We start from the raw sequence: 24416 nt of genomic DNA on the forward strand, positions 1-24416 counted from the left end.
TGATTCCATTTATTTTACATTCTTGAAATGACAAAATTGCAGAAGTGGAGAACAGAGTAGTGGTTACCACGGGTTAAGGAGATGATGGAGTGTCAGAGAAGTGGTGTGGCTATAAAAGGGCAACAGGACTCCACTCAACAGCAGAATAAACACTCTTCTCAAGTGCATATGGGACATTCTCTGGGACAAACCATAAAACAGACTCCAATAAATTTAAAAGATAGAAAAAGTGCGAAGTATGTTTTTTTACCACAATGGAAGGAAATTACAATAACAGAAAGAAAACTGGGAAATTCACAAACATGTGGAAATCAAACAACACACTCTAAATGACCAGTGGGGTTAAAGAAGAAATCAAAAGGGAAATTACAGGCTGGCCTGTTGGCGCAGAGGTTAAGTGCACACATTCCACTTTGGCGGCCCGGGGTTTGCTGGTTCAGATCCCGGATGTGGACATGGACACAGCACCACCTGGCAAGCCATGTGGTAGGCATCCCACATATAAAGTAGAGGAAGATGGGCATGGATGTTAGCTCAGGGCCAGTCTTCCTCAGCAAAAAGAGGAGGATTGGCAGCAGATGTTAGCTCAGGGCTAATCTTCCTAAAAAAAAAAGGGGGGGGAAATTAAAAAATAATTTGAAATGAATGAAAACAAAGACACAACATGCCAAAACTCATAGGATGTTGCTAAGGCAGTGCTTAGAGGGAAATTTTATAGCTTTGATCACATAACCTTCCCGCTTAAGACACTGGGAAAAGAGGAGTAAACTAAACCTAAAGTAAGCAGGAGGTAGGAAGTCATACAGATAAAAGCACAAATTTATGAAATAGAGAATAGGAAGGCAATAGAGAAAATGAAACCAAAAGCTGGCTCTTTGTAAAAACTGAGAAAACTGATGAACTTTTAGCTATATTGACCAAAAAAACAAGAGAGAAAACTCAGATTACTAGGATCAGAAATGAAAGAGGGGATGTTACCAATCTTACAGAAATAAAAATTATAAAGGAATACTATGAATAATTGTATGCCAACAAATTACATAACAGATAAAATGAACATATTTCTAGAAAGACAAACTACTGTAACTGACTCAAGTAGAAACAGACAATCTGAATAGTCTTATATCAAATAAAAAGATTGAATTAGCAATCAAAAAACAACCCACAAAGAAGGCACAGGCCCAGGTGACTTTACTGCTAAATTCTACCAAACATTAAAAAAATTAATACCAATTCTTCACAAATTCTTCAAAGAAACAGAAGTATCATTCATTCACTCATCCAACTCATTCACTCATTCTGTGACACCTTGACATCAAAACCAGAAAAGACCTCACAAATAAACTGTAAACCAATATATCTTTTGAATACGGACACGAAATCCTCAAAAATACAGTGACATATAAAGAGAATAATATACCATGACCAAGTGGGATTTAACTTAGGGATGCAAGGCTGGCTCAACATTCAAAAATCAATTAATTAGAATTAGAAGAGAACTTCCTCAACCTGATGAAGGGAATCTGTGAAAAACCCCTAATTAGTGTAATACTTAGTGGTCAGAGACTGGATGCTTTCCCCCTAAGATCAGTAACACGACAAGGATGTCCATTCTTGCTACTCTATTCAACATTGTGCTAGAGGTTCTGGCCAGAGCACTTAGGTGAGAAAAATGAATAAAAGGCATCTAGATAGGAAAAGAAGTAAAACTATCTCAAACTATCTCTATTCACAGATGACATGATCTTGTATACAGAAAATTCTAAAGAGTCCAATAATAAGTATTAAAACTAATAAATGAGTTCAGCAAGTTTGCAGAATACAAGATTAATACACAAAAATCAATTGTATTTCTATGCACTTGCAATGAACAGTCTAAAAGTGAAAGCTTTAAAACACTTTCATTTATAATAGCATCAAAAAGAACAACATCTTGGGAACAAATGTTATTAAAGAACTGTAAAATTTATATACTGGAAACTACAAAACACTATTGAAAGAAATTAAAGAAGACCTAAGTAAATGGAAAGACATTTGTGTTCATCAGTTGGAGGACCTCATATTGTTAAGATGCTGATACTCCCCAAACTGATCTACAGATTCATTGTAATCCTATCAGAACTGAAGAAACTGACAAGCTGATTCTAAAATTAATATGGAAAGTCAAAGGCCCCGCAATAGCCAAAACGATCTTGAAAAGGAACAAATAAGTTGGAGGAGTCACACTTCCTGATTTAAAAACTTAACTGTAAAGCAATGCTAATCAAGACAGTGTGGTATTGGCCTCAGGACAGACATATAGATCGATGAAATAGAATGACAGTCCAGAAACAACACATGTGACTATGGACAACTGATTCTTCAATAAGAGTTCTAAGACCATTCATTGGGGGAAAGAACAGTTTTTTCAATAAATGGTGCAAGGATATTGGGTAGCCACATGCAAAATAGTGAATGGATTCTTACCTCATACCACATACAAAAATTTACTCAAAATGGATCAAAGTCCTGAATATGAGAACTAAAACTATAAAACTCTTAGGGGAGTGACGTCAGCGACATGGCGGAGTGAACTCACCTGGGATTCTCTCCCTTCCAAATTATAACCAAAAAGAGCAACCACATTCCAAGCAACAGAATCCTAATAACACAGAAATCGTCAGAGACCCGCAGCCGCCAAACGATGGAAGACAGAGAGGCTGGAGCTGCCCTCAAAGGAGCTGGAACGGGGTAGGAGAGAACTTTTCTCCCTCTCCTGGAGACTGGGATCGCTGCCGTGGGTGAGGGAAGGAGTGGTGGAGGGGCCGCACGTCTGGGGATCATCCAGGACTCCCACTGCTGGGGCAGTGGACACCCGCTGATGGGGGAAAGCTTCCGTGTGCGGGGAACCCATCAAGCCAGGGTCCTGGGAGACCAGAGAGTGAGAGCTGATCCAATCCAGGTCAGTATGAGTGAAAGTGCCCCTCCTCCCTCAATCCACGCTGCGCGCTGCCATCGTGGCTGAAGGCGAAGGGCTCTGAACATGCTGTGCTCGACCCCCATCGAGTGGCAACAGGCTGTGACTGCAACCGAATAATAGCATCATGCACAAAAACTGCTCCTCTACCATTCAGCAATTTATAAAAGCTCAAGACTGGAAGGAAAACAATAAAAACACAGAAGTATGTCCTGAAGATTTGGAAATAGTTAAACTAAGAGAAAATGAGTTCAGAATAGCTATCATCAAAAAACTCAATGAGATAAGGGGAAATATAGAGAAACAAGTCAACGAGTTCTGGAGTTACTTCACAAAAGAGATAGAAACTATAAAGAAGAATCAATCAGAAATACTAGAGATGAAAAATACAATGGATAAGATTAAACAGAATACGGATTCCCTGAATGCCCCTGTAGACACCATAGAGGAGAAAACTAGCATAATCGAAGATAGGCTGAATGGCTCCAGACAGAGGAAGAAAGAGAACTAAAAATTTAAAAAACTGGAGAAAATCTCAGAGAACTAGCTGACTCAATGAGAAAATGCAACTTAAGAATCATCGGAATTCCTGAGGGTGTGGAAAAGGAAAATGGAGTAGAAAGTGTGCTCAACGAAATAACAGACGAGAACTTCCCAAATCTAGGGACTGAGTGAGAAGCGTGTGTGGAGGAAGCTTTCAGATCTCTTAGACTTGTCAATGTAAAAAGACCTACTGCAAGGCACATAGTAGTAAAAATTGCAAAAATGAAGGACAAAGAAAGAATACTCAGGGCAGCAAGGCAAAAGGAAATAACCTACAAAGGAACCCCTATCAGACTTTCAGCGGATTTCTCTGCAGAAACCTCACAGGATAGGAGAGATTGGAATGACATATTCAAAACTTTAAAGGATAAAAATCTTCAGCCAAGAATACTCTATCCAGCAAAAATATCCTTCAGCTATGAGGGAGAAATTAAATCCTTTCCAGACAAACAAAAGCTAAGGGACTTTGTAGCCACAAGACCTCCACTACAAGAAATCCTCAAGAAGGCTCTCATACCTGATAAAAGAAAAAAAGGGAGAAAGGGGTCACAAAATACAGAGTAGAGAGACTAATAGATAGAACTGGCGTAGGATAGCAAATATTCAACTATAGAATTAGGATAAAGAGAAGGAAATCACCAAAGCAAAGACAGTCTTATCACTCTAACCACAAACTCACAACACAAGTTGGAATAAGAGATGAAAATAATAATTTAGGAGGGGAGGAGGAAAGGGATTGAATCAGTTTAGGCTAAGGAAATAAGAGGCCACCAGAAAATGGACTACGTTATGCACGAGATTCTGAATACAAACTTCAGGGTAGCCACTAAACTAAAAAACAGAACAGAGGCACAAAACATAAATAAGGAAAAAGCTAAAAAACACAGCATAAGAAATTACAGAAGTCAATGGGTAGGCTAAAAGACACAGGACGAGAAACAAAGGAAATACAGGAAAACCAGAAATCGAGCAACAGAATGACAGCATTAAGCCCTCATGCATCAACACTCACCCTCAATGTAAACGGACTGAACTCTCCAATAAAAACACACAGAGTGGCAAGATGGATTAAAGAACAAGATCCAATAATTTGTTGCCTCCAGGAAACACAGCTCACCTCCAAGGACAAACAGAGGCTCAAAGTGAAGGGGTGGAAGACAATACTCCAAGCTAATAGCAAACAAAAGAAAGCAGGTGTCGCAATACTTATATCAGACAAAACAGATTTCAAGATAAGGCAGGTAAAGAGAGACAGAGAGAGCCAATACATAATGATGAAAGGGACACTTCATCAAGAAGAAATAATGCTTATAAATATCTACACATCCAACACAGGAGCACCAAAGTTCATAAAGCAACTATTAACAAACCTAAGAGAAGATAGCAAAAATAACACAATAATAGTAGGGGACCTCAACACTCCACTCACATCAATGGACAGATCATCCAGACAGAAAATCAACAAGGAAACAGTGGAGCTAAACGAAAAGCTAAAACAGCTGGACTTAATAGACATATATAGAACACTCCATCCAAAAACAGCAGAATACAAATTCTTCTCAAGTGCGCATGGAACATTCTCAAGGATACACCATATGTTGGGAAACAAGGCAAGCCTCTACAAATTAAAAAAATTGAAATAATAACAAGCATCTTCTCTGATCATAGTGCTATAAAGCTAGAAATTAATTACAAGCAAAGAGCTGAGAAAGGCACAAGGATGTGGAGACTAAACAATATGTCATTGAACAAACAATGGATCATTGAAGAAATTAAAGAAGAAATCAAACAATACCTGGAGACAAATTAAAATGATAACATGCCATACCAACTCATATGGGATGCAGCAAAAGCTGTATTAAGAGGGAAAGTCACAACTAGAAGGACCTGCAACTAAGATATACAACTATGTATGGGGCAGGGGTTGGGGAGATAAAGCAGAAGAAAAAAGATGGAAATTCATCACAATTCAGGCACATCTTAACAAAAAAGAAAAATCCCAAATCAGCAATCTCAAATTACACCTAACTGAATTAGAGAAAGAAGAACAAACAAAGCCCAAAGTGAGCAGAAGGAGAGAAATAATAAAAATCAGAGCAGAAATAAATGCTATTGAAACAAAAAAGGCAGTAGAAAGGCTCAATGAAACAAAGACCTGGTTCTTTGAGAAGATAAATAAAACTGACAAACCCCTAGCCAGACTTACAAAGAAAAAGAGAGAAAGCTCAATTAAAATCAGAAATGAAAGAGGAGAAATAACAGCAGACTCCACAGAAATACAATGGATTATAAGAGAATACTATGAAAACTACCTGCCAACAAAATGGACAACCTAGAGGAAATGGATAAATTCTTGGACTCCTACAATCTCCCAAAGCTGAGTCAAGAAGAAGCAGACAATTTGAACAGACCAATCACAAGTAAAGAGATTGAAACAGCCATCAAAAACATCCCAAAGAATAAAACCACAGGACCAGATGGCTTTCCTGGGGAATTCTACCAAACTTTCAGAGAGGATTTAATACCTATCATTTTCAAGCTATTCCAAAAAATTAGGGAGGATGGAACACTTCCTAACACATTCTACGAGGCCGACATCACTCTCATACCAAAGCCTGACAAGGACAGCACAAAAAAGAACTACAGGCCAATATTGCTGATGAACATAGATGCAAAAATTCTCAACAAAATTTTGGCAATCCGAATTCAGCAATTCATCAATGATCATGATCATCATGATCAGGTGGGATTCATACCAGGGACACAGGGATGGTTCAACATCCGCAAATCATTCAACGTGATACACCACATCAACAAACTGAGGAATAAAAACCACATGATCATCTCAATAGATGCAGAGAAAGCATTTGACAAGATCCAACAGCCATTTATGATAAAAACTCTGAACAAAATGGGGATAGAAGGGAACTACCTCAAGATAATAAAGGCCATATGTGACAAACCCACAGCCAGCATCATACTCAATGGGCAAAAACTGAGCACCATCCCCCTGAAAACAGGAACGAGAAAAGGATGCCCTCTATCACCACTCTTATTTAACATAGTACTGGAGGTTTTGGCCAGAGCAATTCACCAGGAAAAAGAAATAAAAGGAATCCAAATAGGGAGGGAAGAAGTGAAACTCTCGCTGTTTGCAGACGACATGATCCTATATATAGAACACCCCAAAGAATCCATTGGAAAACCTTTAGAACTAATCAACAACTACAGCAAAGTTGCAGAGTATAAGATCAATTTACATAAATTAGTAGCATTTCTATGCTCTAATAACGAACTAACAGAAAAAGAACTCAAGAACACAATACCATTCACGATCGCAACAAAAAAAATAAAATACCTCGGGGTAAATTTAACTAAGGAAGTGAAGGACCTATATAATGAAAATTACCAGGCCTTTCTGAGAGAATTAGATGACAACATAAGGAGATGGAAAGACATTCCATGTACATGGATTGGAAGAATAAACATAGTTAAAATGTCCTTTCTACCTAAAGCAATCTACAGATTCAATGCCATCCCAATCAGAATCCCAATGACATCCTTTACAGAAAGAGAACAAAGAATCCTAAAATTCATATGGGGCAACAAAAGACCCCAAATTGCTAAAGCAATCCTGAGAAAAAAGAACACAGCTGGAGGCATCACAATCCCTGACTTCAAAACACACTACAAAGGTACAGTCATCAAAACAGCATTGTACTGGTACAAAAACAGGTGCACAGATCAATGGAACAGAATTGAAAGCCCAGAATAAAACCACACATCTATGGACAGCTAATCTTCGACAAAGCAGCTGAGGGCATACAATGGAGAAAAGAAAGTCTTTTCAACAAATGGTGCTGGGAAAACTGGAAGGCCATATGTAAAAGAATGAAAATTGACCATTCTTTTTCACCATTCACCAAAATAAACTCAAAATGGATCAAAGACCTAAAGGTAAGACCTGAAACCATAAGGCTTCTAGAAGAAAATGTAGGCAGCACACTCTTTGACAACAGTATTAAAAGGAACTTTTCGAGCTCCATGTCTTCTCAGACAAGGGAAACAATAGAAAGAATAAACAAATGGGACTTCATCAGACTAAAGAGCTCCTTGAAGGCAAATGAAAACAGGATTGAAACAAAAAAACAACCCACTAACTGGGAAAAAATATTTGCAAGTAATACATCCGGTAAAGGGTTAATTTCCATAATATATAAAGAACCCACACAACTCAGCAACAAAAAATCAAACAACCTGATCAAAAAATGGGCAGGAGACATGAACAGACATTTCTCCGAAGAAGATATACGGATGGCCAATAGGCACATGAAAAGATGCTCGTCATCGCTGATCATCAGGGAAATGCAAATCAAAACTACACTAAGATATCACCTTACACCCATTAGAATGACAAAAATAACCAAGACAAAAAGTAACACATGTTGGAGAGGTTGTGGAGAAAACGATCCCTCATGCACTGCTGGTGGGAATGCAAACTGGTGCAGCCACTATGGAAAACAGTATGGAGCTTCCTCAAAAAATTAAAAATAGAACTACCATACGATCCAGCCATCCCACTACTGGGTATCTATCCAAAGAGCTTGAAGTCAGCAATCCCAAAAGTCCCATGCACCCCAGTGTTCACTGCAGCATTATTCACAACCCAAGTGCCCATCAACTGATGACTGGATAAAGAAGATGTGGTATATATACACAAGGGAATACTACTCAGCCATAAAAAAGAACAAAATTGTCCCATTTGCAACAACATGGATGGACCTTGAGGGAATTATGTTAAGTGAAATAAGCCAGATAGAGAAGGACAATCTCTGTATGACTCCACTCATATGAGGAATTTAAACCTGTGGACAAAGAGAACAGATTAGTGGCTACCAGGGGAAGGGGGGGTGGGGGTGGGCACAAAGGGTGAAGGGTTGCACCTACAACACGACTGACAGACAATAATATACAACTGAAATTTCACAAGATTGTAACCTGTCATTAACTCAATAAAAATTAAAGAAAAAAAAAAAAACCTCTTAGTGGAAAACATAGGGGTAAATTTGCATGACCTCAGATTTGGCAATGGTTTCTTAGATGTGAAACCAGAAGCACAAGCAATAAAAGAAAGAATAGATAAATCATACTTCATCAGAACAGAAAACTTCTATGCTTCAATGACACTATCAAGAAAGCAAATATACAACCTATAAAACGGGAGGAAATATTTGTAAATCATATATCAGACAAGGAACTTGTATCTAGCATGTATAAAACACTCTCACAACTCAGTAATAAAAATAAATAACCTGATTTAAAAATTGGCAAAGGATCTAAACGGACATTTCTCCAAATAAGATATTCAAATGCACAATAAGCACATTAAAAATGCTCAACATACATAGTCACTAGGGGAATGCAAATCAAAACCACAATGAGATATGTTTTCACATCCACTCTGATGGCTAGAATAAAAAGTCAGATAATAAGAATTGTTGGTGAGAATGTGGAGAAATCAGAACCCTCGTACACTGCTGGTATGAATGTAAATGGTGCAGCCACTTGGAAGGCAGTCTGGCAGTTCCTCAGTTAAATATAGAGTCACCATAAGACCTAGAAATTCTACTCCTACACATCTATCCATGAGAATGAGAACATATGTCCACGCAAAAACTTGTACACAAATGTTTATAGCAGTATCATGCATAATCACCAAAACATGGAAGCAACCTGAATGTCCATGAGTGATGACTAGATAAGCAAAATGTGGTTTATCTGTACAATGGAGTATTATTTGACCATAAAAAGGAGTGAAGTACTGATACATGGTATGACATGGTTGAACCTTGAAAAAATTATGCTAAAGAAAGAAACTAGTCACAAAATACCATGTGTTCTATGATTCCATTTATATGAAATATCCAGAATAGGTAAATATACACAGAAAGTAGACTGGTGGTTGCTTAGGGATAATGGGGGTGGGGGATGGGGCATGATAAAAGGTATAGGGTTTCTTTTCAATATGATGAAAATGTTCTAAAAGTGACTATACTAAAAGCCATTGAATTAATTGTACACTTTAAATAGGTGAAGTGCATGTTATGCGAATTACATCTCGGTAAAGCTGTTATTATTATTTTTTAAAGGGCAACATGAGGCATCCTCATGGTGTGGAAAATGTTCTGTATCTTAAAACAAAAACAGAAACAATAACCTAGGAGTGGAATACCTGGGCCCTACAGTAAGTGTGTGTTTAACTGTACGAGGAGCTGTCAAACTCTTTATCAAAGTGACTATACTATTTTGCCTTCGTGCTAGCAATGTATGACAGTTCCAGTTGTTCCACATTCTCACCCATAGTCAGTATTGTACGTTTTTTAAAATTTAATGCGAGTCTGATAGGTACGTATTGTTATGTCATTATGGTTTTATGTTGCATGTTCTGAATGATTTATGATGTCGAGCATCTTTTCATGAGCTTTTTCATTTGCCATCATGTGTCTTTGGTAAAGCTTAAAATAGTTAAAGCCATCACAAAAGAACAGCAATTAAATTTCACAACAATTAGAAACTTAAGTCAACACACAAATACAATTTAAAGATGAAGAACAATCTGGAGAAAACATTGGCCACGTGTGTGAGAGGACAGGGACACAGATCCAGCATGGGAAGAGCTGACGGATTTTGCTTTTTCTCTTGAGTGTGCCTGTGTGCCTGCTGCATGTATACACAAGCTCCCACTGCACCGACCTGATTAGTGAAGGGCTCTTGACTCCTCACAGTGATCTGAAAGCCGAAGTTGGGAGATGACCAAGGTAATCAGGTCAGAACTGTGAGACGAGACCCAGGGAGTCCCAGCCCAGGAAAGCACAGGCCCCCAGTGTTCTGCTTGTGAACAAGTTCAGCAAGTAGAGGTAGTGGGAAGGTACGGGACACCAGTGGACAGGGGTAGGGAGGTCAGCAGGCATGGCAGGGGTAGGGGTGAGGGGAAAATGGGCAGTAGCACAGGGGCCACTTGCAGGGGCATAAGGGAGAACAGGAAGGGGTGGAGCACGTTTTTGGCCATTATTTCTTCAAATACTTTTTTCTGTCACCTGCTTCTCTCACCTCTCCTTTGAGGACTTCCATCTTGTATATTAGGGCTACTCAACATTGATCCATGGCTTACTAATGCTATTTTCTTTTCTTTCCTCTTTTAATTTTTTCTGTTTTGGAGCATTTTTATCGCTATGCCTTCAAATTCACTAATCTTTTCTTCTGCAATATCTAATCTGCCATTTATCCTGTCCCAGGTACTGTTTCATCTCCATGTTATAGTTTTCATCTCTTTAAGTTTGATTGTGACTTTCTAGTCATGGTCTTCTATGTTTCCACTTAACTTTTTGAACATAAGTTCAAAAAGGAATTGTTACAATCATCATTATAAAGAAGGGTTATAATAACCATTTTAACGCCTTTCTCTGCTCATTCTAATATCTGTGTGAGTTCAGGTCGGTTCTGATGCATCAGATTGATTACATTCCTCATTTGGGGTTGCGTTCCTGCTTGTGTGTGCGCCTGGTCATCTTTGTTTGGATGCCAGACATTGTGAACTTTACCTTGATGGATGTTGCATACTTTTGTATTCTCATAAATCCTCTTGAACGTTGCTTTGCAATGTAATTAATTACTTGGAAACAGTTTGATCCTTTGGCATCTGGCTTTTATTTTTTGTTAGATGGATCTGGAGCAGTGCTCTAATTATTCTCTAATACGGAGGCAAGACTTCCTGAGTACTCTGTCATAAGCCTGTGAGCTATGAGTTTTTCCAGTCTGGTTGGTAGGAACAGGCATTACTCCCAGCCCTGAGTGGCAGCTGGTAATTTTCACCCATATCCTTTCAGATGGTTCTTTGCCTGGCCTCACCGTTTCCACAGGTGTATGCACCGATGCGTCCTCACTCGCTCTGCTGAGCTCCAGGGTGTCTCCGTGGAGCTTCCTCCTTTCTGGTATTCTGTCCCGTGAACTCCAGCTGCCTTGGTCTCCCTGGGCTCTCAGCTTCCTCAGCTCAAGAAGTCCGCTGGGCTCTGCTTCAGCTTCCTCTCCCTTTCCTGTAGCCTGGAAACTCTCTCCAGGTAGTGAGCTGTGGCAACTGTGGGGCTCATTTTGTTTGTTTTCCATCTCCCAGGGATCACTGTCCTTTGTTTTCAGACATCCAGTGTCTTAAGACCATTGTTTCACGTATTTTGACTGATTCCTTTGGTTGTTTCAGGCAGGAGGGTCAATTTCGTTCCTGTTACTCCATTTTGGTAAGAAGCAGAAGTCCCCGACCACTCTTTCTGCTTCTCATATCTCTCCTCTCTAAATAGTAGTGTAAAAACACTGATTTGTCAAAGTTTCTTCAAGGGAATGCTTGCTAAGTGCCAGGACTTTGCCTATGTGATCCCTGTTAATCCTCACAACCATGCAGGTTTTCTTAACCCCATCTCCATTTGACAGCTGAAAAGTGAGGCCCAGATTTTTGCTGGTTTGGACCCCAGACAGACTTGTCAGTCCTGAGGCCATGTGCATCCTATGGCTCCAAAGGTATCAATGCAATGCTCCAGAATTGCCAGGGGAGCTGCCTGATCTGCACACCATCTCTGGCTTCTCATTTTTTAAAGAAAAGCTCACACTTGCAGCCTGGGTTTTAAGACACTCATGCCCACGTGCACTCTGCATTGGCTTTGTCAGGCATGTGTGTGGGCCTGGGTCCCATCCAGCCACTTGACATCTGAGTGAGACAAGCAGTGGGATGGTCACTAGGCAGGTAAGCAGCCACAGAGGGGATGTCAGTGGCCAGTCACCCAGGCCTTCTGATTCCAAGTCCAGGCCTCCTTCCTCAGACTTAGGATCATACAAATCCGGCAGGGAGGTGACAATGAGGTCCAGGACCCAGAGGTGAAGGTACTCAGCCCTCACCATGTTTGAAGAATCTGTGATTCTGGCACTCTCCACTCCTGTGGGTCAGCATCTGGACCACTTTCTAAGAAAATCCCAGCTTCCAGATAATTCTTCAGAAAATCTGAGTTGGTACCTACTGACTTCCCTCCAGGAAATTGGCAAGTTAGCTGCAGCCCTTGGTGCACAGCGCAGCCAGAACTAAGGGCCTCGATGTCTGGCTTGGGAGAAGACATGTGCAAGGTGGCCTCCCCGCCGGCCCCGGGTCAGCCTGAGATGCTGCACGACCAGGGCGTGGCCACCCTGCTGCAAAACGAGTATCTGCGTGAAGGGCTGGGGCCAAGTGACACCCAAGATCCCTCTGGCTCTGATGTTCTGCCACTGCCCACTTTAGGACAAGGGTCCACAGATGGCAGGAAGGTGGAAGTCAGAAGGAAAAGGCAAGGGAAGCCAGGATGATTTGGTATCCAATGTGTGTTCATTTATTTTATACTTACAAAAGAAATCGCCCACCCTCTGCCCCATCCCCCAAAAAACAGTCTCTTTTTACAAACATTTAAAAATTAAAACCAAATGAAGATAGACAAGTTAATTTCAGTACAATTATTTTTCAACGTAGCTGTCATAATTAGAGTTTAAATTTCCTACAAGTGACCAATGTCCAAGTGACTTATAGGGAAATCCTGATTATTGGCTGAAAGGAAAATTCCATATTACAAGTTAGCAAATTCTAGTACAAAAATAGTCCGTGTGTGGGAATAGCCTTTCCTTTTACATAGGTCTCGGGTCAGTCTACTGACTGCATAATACACTAACGTTTCAGGGTTCTCGTTCACAAATGGCTCATTCGTCATAGCTGAAGCAGCACAGCGCCTGCAGCGGCAGAGGCTAGTGTCCACCTCGGGACCGTGCTGGAGATGGCAGGCCTGGGAGCGCCTCACCGAGCCCAGGGCAGCAGGGCAGAGCCCCAGCCCCAGCTCTGCACAGGGGTCCTGGAGGGAGGGATGAGTTGCGGGCAGAGCTGCTCCCTTCCAATGGAGCAACAGGCCTAGGACAGAGGGGAAGTCTGCCAAGGGAGCTGGGCCGACGCTGGTGCAGGACAGCCCATCTCCTGCCAGTGTTTCCCCGTCCTACTGTAGCCTGATGAGGTGTGAGGCGGCCCTGTGTGTCATCAGCGGTGAGAGTGTGGCCTTGCCCTTGCGTCAGCCAGGGCTGGCCTGGGCAGGCTACTTGTCCCTCAGAATGTCGAGCTGTTCCTGACACTCGGTGAAGAGGCGCTGGAAGCGGAGGTTCTGCCCGATGACTGGCAGCAACTCCTTCAGCAGCTCCCTCTTCCGCAGACCCTGTGGAAACAGGAGAAATAGCTGAGTGTGTCAGTGAGGAGACTAGACTGTGGGGGGCTTCCCTGGCCTGGCAGAGACCCTTGTGTCTGCCCATCTGACCCCCAGGAACACCCTAGAGAGACCACAGATGGATGAGAACAATTTCTCTGCATACTCGGAAGCACTGGGAGAGCTGAAAGGCTATCTGGAGCATATGGGGTAGAGTGACAGGGCACAGCGGAAGGACACAGTGCAAAGATATGGCAGAGAAAACCAGGGTAGGTTCCATTCTTCCATGTCCCCTAAGTCTGCTGGCATAGTCACCGCTGGCCTTTCAGTGCACTGGTCAATGGCCACAGTAGCCTGGCCTTCCAGAGCAGGATGGAAGTAGGATATCAGGGCAGAGGGACAGGTGGATGGCATCAAGAAGGGGCTTCTCCCTCACACACAGATGCTCCCCAAGGGCCTGGTCAAGCCCAGGGGCGAGGAGGTGCCTCAGGAGCAGTGACTGCTCTTGGCTTTACAGTCCTGGGGGCTGTGCCCTTGGCTCTACCCCACACCTCCTCCAAGACTGGGTGCACTAGCTTCATGGTCGGCCTGGGCCCTTCTGCAAGATATACAGCAAGGCAGGGTCTCCACTACACAGACCCCCGAGAAGCACAGCTGTTGCAAAGGGAAAGCACCCAACCAACAACACTGACCACTGGAAGAGAAGGCCCAAGTTGTTAAAATAAGTATGGTACCATGACGAGGAATTACAGAAAAGAACCAAGTGCAGATATTACGCTTGAGCAAGACAGTGGTTGAAGGAGATGGGATTAGCAGAATGGACACTGCTGAAAACCAAGTCGGGGAGGGGGAGTCAGCTTGAGCCAGCAGCCCAGGATCAAGCAGGGAGGCACGCAGAGGGGAAACTGCAATAGGAGAAACAGTATAGAAAAAGCAAAAGTAGATGGAGGACAGGAGATGGGCCCAACATCTACATAATGGGTCCCGAAGAATTGAGGAAATATTTAAAGAAATAATATAGGTGGATTTCACATAATTAAGGAAAAAAATGGCTTTTGGTTGAAAGGCTCCATTGAGTGCTGATCAAGTAAGATATGGAAAAGCTGATATTCAGACACATTAGAATGAAATATACAGAATTTTCAGATATCAAAGAAAGAAAAAATCTGAAAATTTCTAAAGAACAAGAGCATATGACCTACAAAGGAAGAGACAGCAAGATTCACAATAAAATACTATTTTTAATATATTAGAAAAAAACCTTATCACCTACTATTTTTACCCAAACAGTTACCATATAAAAGGGTGAAATAAAATATATTCTTAGGTTTCTAAGACCTCAGAAGAATTGCTGCAGGAAAGATGCACCCTGAAAATGTTTTGGAGGAAATACTCAAAGTAAGAAGAGAGAAATCCAGGCGATGCTAGAAGAGGTATGGAAAGCAATGAGATCAACTCTTTCGCTAGAGTTTACGTTCGTCTTAAAAAAGCAAGAAAACAAAAAATGTAAATAGTTCAAACTTGGTGATGAAAAAACAGCTTGTCAGATTAGATAAAACAAAAGCCATCCACATGATATTGGCAAGAAACATAGAAACATGGATATAGAAAGGGCAAAAGTTAAAGATGGAGAAAGACACATTAGTAAATCACAAAATAAAGAAAGCTAATATTTTACAACGATCAGACAAAGTAGACTTGGAGACAAAAAACATCATTGGGGGAAGACAGAATCAAAAGAGGGACAAAACCACCCTCACAGGAAGATTTCAATACACATTCAATGAGGGATGGGTCAGAAAGGCAAAAATCTGCAGATTCAGGTAACTCAAAATGAACATTTAGTAAACAGGACCTAACGGACATACACAGAATGAGCCACGCACAACTAGAGAACACATATCCTTCTTTGGTGCACATGCAAATATGAAAAATTGCTCTAAAAGCAAACCTCAACAAAATGACAGGTATCATATAGATTACAGGTCTGGGATGGGCCAAAGCCAGCCTGTTGTCTATCTGTGTAAGTAATGTTACTGAAATGCAGCCACGCCTGTGTGTTTGTTTATATATCATGCTACAACGGCAGAGCTGAGTAGCTGCAACAGAGATCATATGGTTTTGCAAAGCCTGAAATGTTTACTCTCTGGTCCTGATGGAAAAAGTCTGACAACCCTGAGGTGGGGCAGGGCCTGCCCAGTCCCTGATGCAGATAATGTTCTCTAACTAAAACTCAACTGAGTAAAACTCACGGATCAATTAGTAAATTTAGTAATTAATTAACTTAATATTAGTTAATTGAAATTAAATTAAAAATGACTTACAATTAAATGGTAATAAAAAACCCAAATACTGCAAAACTAGTGGGATGCAGCAAAAGTGGGGCTTATACAGGGACATTTACAAACATAGAACAGGGTATATTAGAGAACATGAACAAACGACAACCAATGACCCAAGAGTCCAACACAAGGCATCAGGAAAAAAAAGAAAAAGACATCAGAAAACACATTTTTAAAAAGCAGAAGGAAAATGACAACAAAGAATTGAAATTGATGAAACTGAAAACATTCAACAGAACAGATGAATAAAGACAAAAGTCATTTCTCTGAAAAGGCTAAAAAGACAAACCTTGCAAGATTAATCAAAGAAAAGGGAGAAAGCTCAAAGAAATAATATTAGAAATAAAAAAAAAGACATAACTACATATATAGAAGAGATAAGACATGAGTACTATCAACAACTTTATCCAAACAAATCTGAACATTTAAAGAAAATGTACTAACTCTTAGAAAAATATAATTTATCTAAACTGACTCAAAAGAAATAGAAAATAGGAGTTAAATCTTACCACAAAGAAAAGATCAGGTATACTAGATTTTTAAACTGAGGTCTAAGAAACTTCCAAAGAACATTTTTCCAATGTTATATAAACTCAGAGAACAGAAAGGAGGAACTACTGCCAAACACATTCTGTGGGGCAAATATAACCCCGATTCTAAAACCGGATAAGGACAGGCATGAGAATGAAAACTCCCAGACCAATTTCACCCACAAAATCAGATGTACAAATTATTAGCAAGCAATTCTAACAGTGAATAAATAAAAGAAAGTAATGACAGAGTTGGGTTTATCCAGCAAAGCAAGAATTTAATATTAGAAAATGAATAATTTACTATATTAATAGGTTTCAATATTACTAAAAACATGAAAATTGGAAAATAGGAAATAAAATAATTACTTGAGATGACTTGATTGCTTACTCCACATGGAAAACACAAAACTATTCACAAATTAATAAAATATAATAGAAATGCTGTGGAAAGATGGCTGGTGACTAACATATCAAAGTCAAATGCATTATATGCAACACCAATGAACAATGAGAAAACATAAATAAAACAATATATCATTTAGAATAGCTACAATTAAGATGTCTAAGAATAAATCTAATAAAAGATGTGCATGGTCGTTGTGCTGAAAATTATAAAATGCTCTGGAAAGGCATTAAAGAAAACCTAACTGAATGGAGAGTGCTGATGGGAATAGTGACATAGCTTGGATATCAGAATGGAGGCTGCAAAAGGTAGTAGTGGACACTGGCGTGTGAGAGCTGCAGGGGAACTGCACACCCATGGGTGCCTAGGGGCAAGAGATTATGGGTAGAATACAAGAGAACATCTAAGGTTGTGGACAGAAGCAGAAGTGAGACTTTCAGGGAAATTAAAACATTTAAAAGTAGCCATGTATATGAGGAAATGGACAAAAAGCACATGCAAAAGCCTGGGAAAGACGTATCCCCAGAAAAGGATTGAGAGGACCAAGAGCCTTCAGGACGGGCTGAGTTGGAGCCAGTTTGCAAAGACTGAAAGAAGGTTGCTTTTTTCAAATGCCTAGTATTCGACAAAAGATCACATGGCATACAAAGAAACAGGGAAACATGGCCCACTCAAAGGAAAAAAATAAATTTCCAGAAATTGACCCTAAAGAAATACTAGCTTGGAACTTACATGACAAAGACTTTAAAAGAACTGTCTTAAATATGAGGAAAGAGAACACAGACAACTACATGAAATCAGGAAAACAATATGTGAACAACATGAGAATATTAACAAAGAGATCAAAATTATCAAAAAGAACCAAACTGAGATTCTGGAGCTCAAAATCAATAACTAATAGAAAAATTCACTAGAGGGGTTCAACAGGAAACTCCAACAGTTTACAAAAGAAATAATCAGTGAACTTGAAGTCAGGTTATTTGAAATTATTGAGTCTGAAGAGCAATTAGAAAATAGAATGAAGAAAAGTGAAAACAGCCTAAGGGACTAACAGGACACAATCAAGCAGACCAACATAAGCATTATGCAAGTCCCAAAAGGATAAGAAGGAGAGAAAGGGGAAGATAGCTTATTTGGAAAAATAATGGCTGAAAACTTCCCAAGTTTGAGGAAAGACGGACCTACAAATCCAAGCAGCTCAACAAATACTCCAGGTAGGAAAAACCCAAAGGAACCCATACCGTGACACATTATAATCAAACTGTGGAAAGTCAAACACAAAGAGAGAATCTTGAAAGCAGGAAAGTGACCCACTAAGTAAAAGGGATCTTTCAATAAGATAATGAGTGGATTTCTCAGCAGAAACATTGAAGCCCAGAAGGCAGTAGAATGACATATTTAAAGAGCTGAAAGAAAAACTGACATCTGAGAATACTATATCCAGTAAAACTATCCTTCAAAAACAAGGGAGAAATTAAGACAGTCTCAGATAAATAACAACTGATGGAGTTCATTACTATTTAGATCAGCCCTTCAAGAAATGCCAACAGCAGTCCTTCAAGTTTAAATGAAAGGACAATACACAAAATAAAATATAAAGTTCTCTGGTAAAGGTAAATATATGAACAAAGATAAAAACCCATTTTATATAATATATGTATGTATAATATATATATGTAATTTTGTTTGGTAATTCCATTTTTTATTCTTTTACAGAATTTAAAAGACAAAAGCATAAGAAATCATAAATCCATGTTAATGGTTACACAATACATAAAGATATAATTTGTGATTTCAATAACATAAAGTGGGGGAGAAGACCTGTAAAGGAGTATGCAATTTTTTTGGTATGCAGTTAAAATTAAATTGCTATTAGTTTAAAATAGATTGTTATAACTTTAGAATGTTTTTGTTATCTCCATGGTTACCAGAAAGAAAATATCTGTAGAATATACACAAAAGGAAATGAGGGAATCAAAACATGACACTAAAAGAATCAACTAAACACAAAGGAAGATGGTAAGGGAGGAAATGAGGGAGAAAAAAAGCTATAAAACATCCGGAAAATAAATAACAAAATGGCAATATTAAATCTTTACCTGTTAGCAATTACTTTAAATGTAACTGGATTAAACTCCCCAATCAAAGTGGATAAGAAAAGCAGGATCCAACTATATGCTGCCTACAGGGAGCTCACTTTAGATCTAAGGACACACAGGTTGAAAGTGGAAGGATAGAAAATGATATCCCTTGTAAACAGTAACCAAAATAGAGAATGGTTGGTTAAGTTAACATCAGACAAAATAGATTTTACGTCAAAAACTGTTACAAGAGACAAAGAAGGACACTGTACAATGATAAAAGGATCAATTCACCAAGAAGATGCAGCAGTTATAAACATATACGCACTAAACATCAAAGCCCCTAAATATATGAAGCACCCATTGTCTGAATTGAAAGGAGGAACAAACAGTTCCACAATAATTGTTGGAGACTTCAATATCCCATTCTAATAATGGACAGAACAACCAGACAGAAGATCAACAAGGAAAAAAAGGACTTGAAAAACAATACAGACTTACTGGGCCTAACAGACATCTAGAGAACACTCCACTGAATGACAGAAGAATACACATTCTTCTCAAGTGCACATGGAACATTCTCCAGGACAGATCATATGTTAGGCTACAAAACAAGTCTCGATAAGTTTTAAAAGATTGAAATCATAAAAATATCTTTTCTAATCTCAATGGAATGAAACTAGAAATCAAAAGTAGAAGGAAAACTGAAAAATTCACAAGCATGTGAAAATCAAACAACACACTCTTAAATAACCAGTGATTTAAAGAAATCACAAAGGAAATTAGAAACTATCTTGAGACAAATGAAAATGAAAACATAACACACCAAAAATTATGAGATGCGGGAAAAGCACTGGTTAGAGAGAAATTTATAGTGTTAAGAATCTACAAAGAAGAAAGATCTCAAACCAATAACACAACCTTCCATCTTATGAAACTTGAAAAATAAAAGCAAACTAAATCCAAAGCAAGCAGAAACAAGAATATCATACATATTAGAGTGAAAATAAATAAAGCGGAAAATAGAAATCAGTAGAGAAAATAATGAAACCAAAAATGAATTCTTTGAAAAGGTCATCAAAATTGACAAACTTTTAGCTAGATGGACTAAGAAAAAAAGAGAGAAGACTCAAATAATGACAATCAGAATTGAAATAGGGACATTACAACTGATGCCACAACAATAAAAAGGATAATAAGAGAATACTATGAACAATCCTACATCAACAAATTGGATAACCTAGATAAAATGAACAAATTCCTAGAAACACACAATCTATCAAGACTGAATCATGAATAGAAAATCTGAACAGACCTATAATTAGCAAGCAGATTGAATCAGTAGTCATAAACCTCTCAATAAGGAAAGCCTAGGACCGACCAGATGGCTTTACTGGTGAATTTTGCCATACATTTAAAGGAGAATTAACAATACTCCATACTTTTTCAAAAAATTGAAGAGGAGTCAACTCTTCCAAATACATTCTATGAGGTCAGCATTACCCTGATATCAAAGCCAGACAAAGACGCTACAAGAAAAGAAAACTACAGACCATTGGTCTATCCCTGTGAAAACTGATGCAAAAGTCCTGAACTAGCAAAGAGAATTCAACAGCAAATTGAAAGGATTATACAGTATGACCAAGTGAGATTTCCTGGCATGCAAGGATGATTCAATAAACTAAAATCAATCGATTTCCCTCGTATGTGGAACATCACCAAACTTATGGACTAAGAGAACAAATTAGTGGTTACTGGGGAAGGTGGGTGGAGGGTGGGCACAAGGGGTGAAGGGGCATACTTGGTGGGCACATATGGTGTATGACAAACAATAATGTACAACTGAAATTTCGCTACGTTATAAGCTATTACAACCACAATAAAAAAACAAAAGAAAAAACTAAAATCAATGTAATACACCACATTAATAGAATGAAAGGAAAAAAATCCCAGAAGATCACCTCAATTGATGCACAAAAAGCATTTGACAAAATTCAACACCCTTCATTATAAAAACACTCAACAAAATAGTAATAGAAAAAGCTATCTCAATATGATATGATAAATATAATATATAATAAAGGCCATCTATGACAAGCCCACAGCTAACATCATACTCAAGGTTAAAAGATGGAAAGTGTTTGCTCTAAGGTTAGGAACAAGGCAAGGATGCCCACTTTCACCACTTCTATTCAACATAGTACTGGAAATGCTAGCCAGAGCACTGAGGCAAGAAAAACAAATAAAAGGCATCTAAATTGGAAAGGAAGAAGTAAATTTATCTCTGTTTGCAGACAACATGATCTTACATCAAACCCTAAAGATTCCACAAAAAACCTGTCAGAATAAGTGAACTGAGCAAATTTGCAGAATATGAAATCAGCACACAAAAACTGGTTGCATTTTTATACACTAACAAGAAACAATCTGAAAAGGAAATTAAGAAAACAATTCCATTTACAATAGCCTCCAAAAGAATAAAATCCTTAAGAATAAACTTAACCAAGAATGTGAAAGACTAGTACTTTGAAAACTATAAAACATTACTGAAAGAAATTAAGAAGACACAAATAAATGGAAAAACATCCCATGTTCATGGATTGGAAGAGTTAATATTGTTCAGATGTCAATAACACCCAAAGTGATCTATAGATTTAATGTGCTATCAAAATCCTAATGGTATTTTTCACAGAAATAGCAAAATCCATCCTAAAATTCATTTGGAATCTCAAGAGACCCTGAATAGCCAGAATAATCCTGAAAAAGAAGATAAAAGTAGGAGGTCTCATACTTCTTGACCTCAAATCTTATTTCAAAATTATTATACCTGTAAATTTTTGAACTATGTGACTATATTACCATTCAAAACAAATTTAAAATAAATTTTAAAATTATAAAACTGAAAACCTCTATAAAAAAAATGAAAGGGAATGAAGTAAATTGCTATAAAAAATGCAAAATATTCTGCCTTCCTGTGCCACCAGGGGCAAGCTGCAAGAGGATCTGCCCTCTGGCCTGAAGGCTGGTGTCAATACCAACAGCTACCAAGTACCACCTCCCAGCCGGGGCTCTCAGTAATGGATGATACTCCCCACTGTTGCAGGCAGAAGCCTGGGACATAGCTCATCACCACCTTTCTGGCCAGTGTCAAGGTCCACAGCGAAGACCTTGACAGAGGGAGGCTTCCCAAGAGCAGGGTCTGCCTGAGGAGACAGTGGCCAGCACAGAGTTCAGGTACCTGAAGGATGGTTACTTAGTGCCCCAACCCTCTGCTTCTTGTCTCTCTCCTGTGCATACTGTGATTCTTGAGGGAAACAAGCCTCGATCTTTGGGATCTCCTGAGGCACACTGGCAGCCCATATCAGAGTAATTTTCCCAATATATAAAGAATTCCTAGAAACCAATAAGAAAAACAAATGACAATAAAATATTTCAGCAGACTTCAAAAAAAGGATATACAAGTGGCTCTTGAACATATGAAATGATGCCTTCCTAATAAGCCTCCTGGGAGGGCTGCTGAGTCAGCATTGCTAGTGGAAGTTCACCCTCCACCCACAGCTCCATTTTCCAGCCATCCTGAGGACCAGTTCCATTTGAATGACCAATTCTCATCACAAAAGTGTTCACAAAGAAACTCAACAAGAGAACAGAGGGCTCATACTCAGCTCACCTCCTCTGCCCCAATATCTAAATGAAGAGACAGTGAAAAGGTTAAAAAAAAGAAGGAATAAATTCAGAATAGTGCTGAGACCAGGAAGGGATGTGGCAGACTGCCGGAGCTGCCTATGTCCACACCCACACCAAGACTTCTTCTCCTACATACTCTTTACTGCTCGCTTTGCCAGCCTCCCTTGCAACAGGGGTGCCCAAGTGATTTGCTGGTTGCCTGTAAGGCATGGACTGGTTTCTGGGAAAGCTTTTCTTTTTCTGGTAAGAGAGGTGGATGTTGCTGGTACTGGCTCGCTCCTATCTTCCTTCCTTGAACTTGGATATGACAGCTACCTTGTGATCACGAGGGAAAGGCCAGGAGAATCACGGAGATACAGGCTATCACGTACCTCCAGAAGACTTATTTGGAGGAGAGAAAAAAAACTATTTCAGCCACCATTAGATGGGGTATCAATTACCTGCAGCTAAAAGCATTTGTCATGATTTGAGCAGATCAGCTATTTCAGGCAGTTGACAGAAGGTGGAAAGCAGGTGGGACCATACTGATGGTGCCCCGGGAAGGGAGCCACAGAGTGCTCCTGGGCAAATCTCCAGTGACATGTCCTGCTTAGAGCTGGCAAAAACAACCAGTAGAAAGAAGGGGGAAAGGAGAGCACATGGCCATTAATTGGTGACCTGTCTGTGCCCCCTTCCCCCTGCAGCACATTGGCCAGGAGCGCTTACTTTCAGGCTGCGACAGAGAACTACTGTGTAGAGCTCTGGCTGACCTCTCAGGCTGAGGTTCCCAGAGTGACAGCTTGGTCACAGAGTAAGGCCCCACAACCTGTCCAGTGGGAGAGGATGTCTGGGCACGTGCCTACCTGTCTCCCACTCAAGCCGACAGTCTATCAGGCTGCCCTGGAGGTGAGGTGTGCGGGGGGAAATAGCTCTACTTCGCAGGTAATCCAGAACCACCTCTCCCGTTGAAGACAGCAGACAAAGCTGGACAAACAGAAACAGACCTCAGAGAGCTAACGTGCTAGTGATGAAGGACTGAGCCAGGGTGGGGGGAAGGTAGAAATCCAGAGATGGATGGCTTTGCCTTGGGAACATTTATTGATGAGGAGGCTGAGCAGAGCTTCTGCCAAACTTGAGGGCCTAGGGCCCATGAAAAGTGGGGTCCCTGGTAAATCACCCCTCCTTTGTGCTGACACCCCAAAGGGATACACCCTAGAATAAAGGTAAACTGGGAATAAACCAGCCCCTGCACCAACTAGTGTGCAGCTTTGAGTCGCCAGGTAGCCCAGAAAACCTTGATGCCTGAACTGCCTAAGGGGATCCTGCAGAGCTGGTGCCTCAAGAGCTGGCAGCCGCAAGTAAAAGTGCTCTCTGATCTCGAACTACTTCTACAAACAGTTTTTTTAGTATTATTTCCAGCAGACAGTCAAAAATAACCAGGCACATAAGGAGATAAGACAATATGAATGAAAACCAGCAGAAATATTTATAGGAAATAGAAGCAGATACACAAGGGCACCCAATAAGAGAACTATCAGACATACATCTTTAAAATAAAGTAACGAAGCTTCCTATGCTCAAGCAGGTAAAAGACTAAATTGAAAATCTGGAGGAGAATTGAAACTATGTTTCAATTTCT

At 39.7% G+C, this 24416-nt stretch overlaps 1 protein-coding gene across 9 annotated transcripts in view; it reads right to left on the reverse strand.

Moving 5' to 3' along the window:
* Nucleotides 1-12875: 12875 nt before the first annotated feature.
* Nucleotides 12876-24416, reverse strand: part of HIRA (histone cell cycle regulator) — a 90300-nt gene continuing 78759 nt past the window's right edge. For 4 of the 9 annotated variants that reach the window (XM_044775472.2, XM_044775473.2, XM_044775475.2 and 1 more), the window contains 2 exons: nt 23641-23761; nt 12885-13764 (listed from right to left, as the gene is read on the reverse strand). In XM_044775472.2, coding sequence (XP_044631407.1) covers nt 13310-13764; nt 23641-23761 — 576 coding nt within the window. In that variant the 3' untranslated portion in view covers nt 12885-13309. Of the gene's footprint in view, nt 13765-22349; nt 22505-23640; nt 23762-24416 lie in introns of all 9 variants that reach the window. The other 5 variants (XM_044775479.2, XM_070516648.1, XR_011505512.1 and 2 more) reach the window with 3 other exon arrangements.

This window comes from Equus asinus, chromosome 8 (genome assembly GCF_041296235.1).
Source record: "Equus asinus isolate D_3611 breed Donkey chromosome 8, EquAss-T2T_v2, whole genome shotgun sequence".
Taxonomy (NCBI): domain Eukaryota; kingdom Metazoa; phylum Chordata; class Mammalia; order Perissodactyla; family Equidae; genus Equus; species Equus asinus.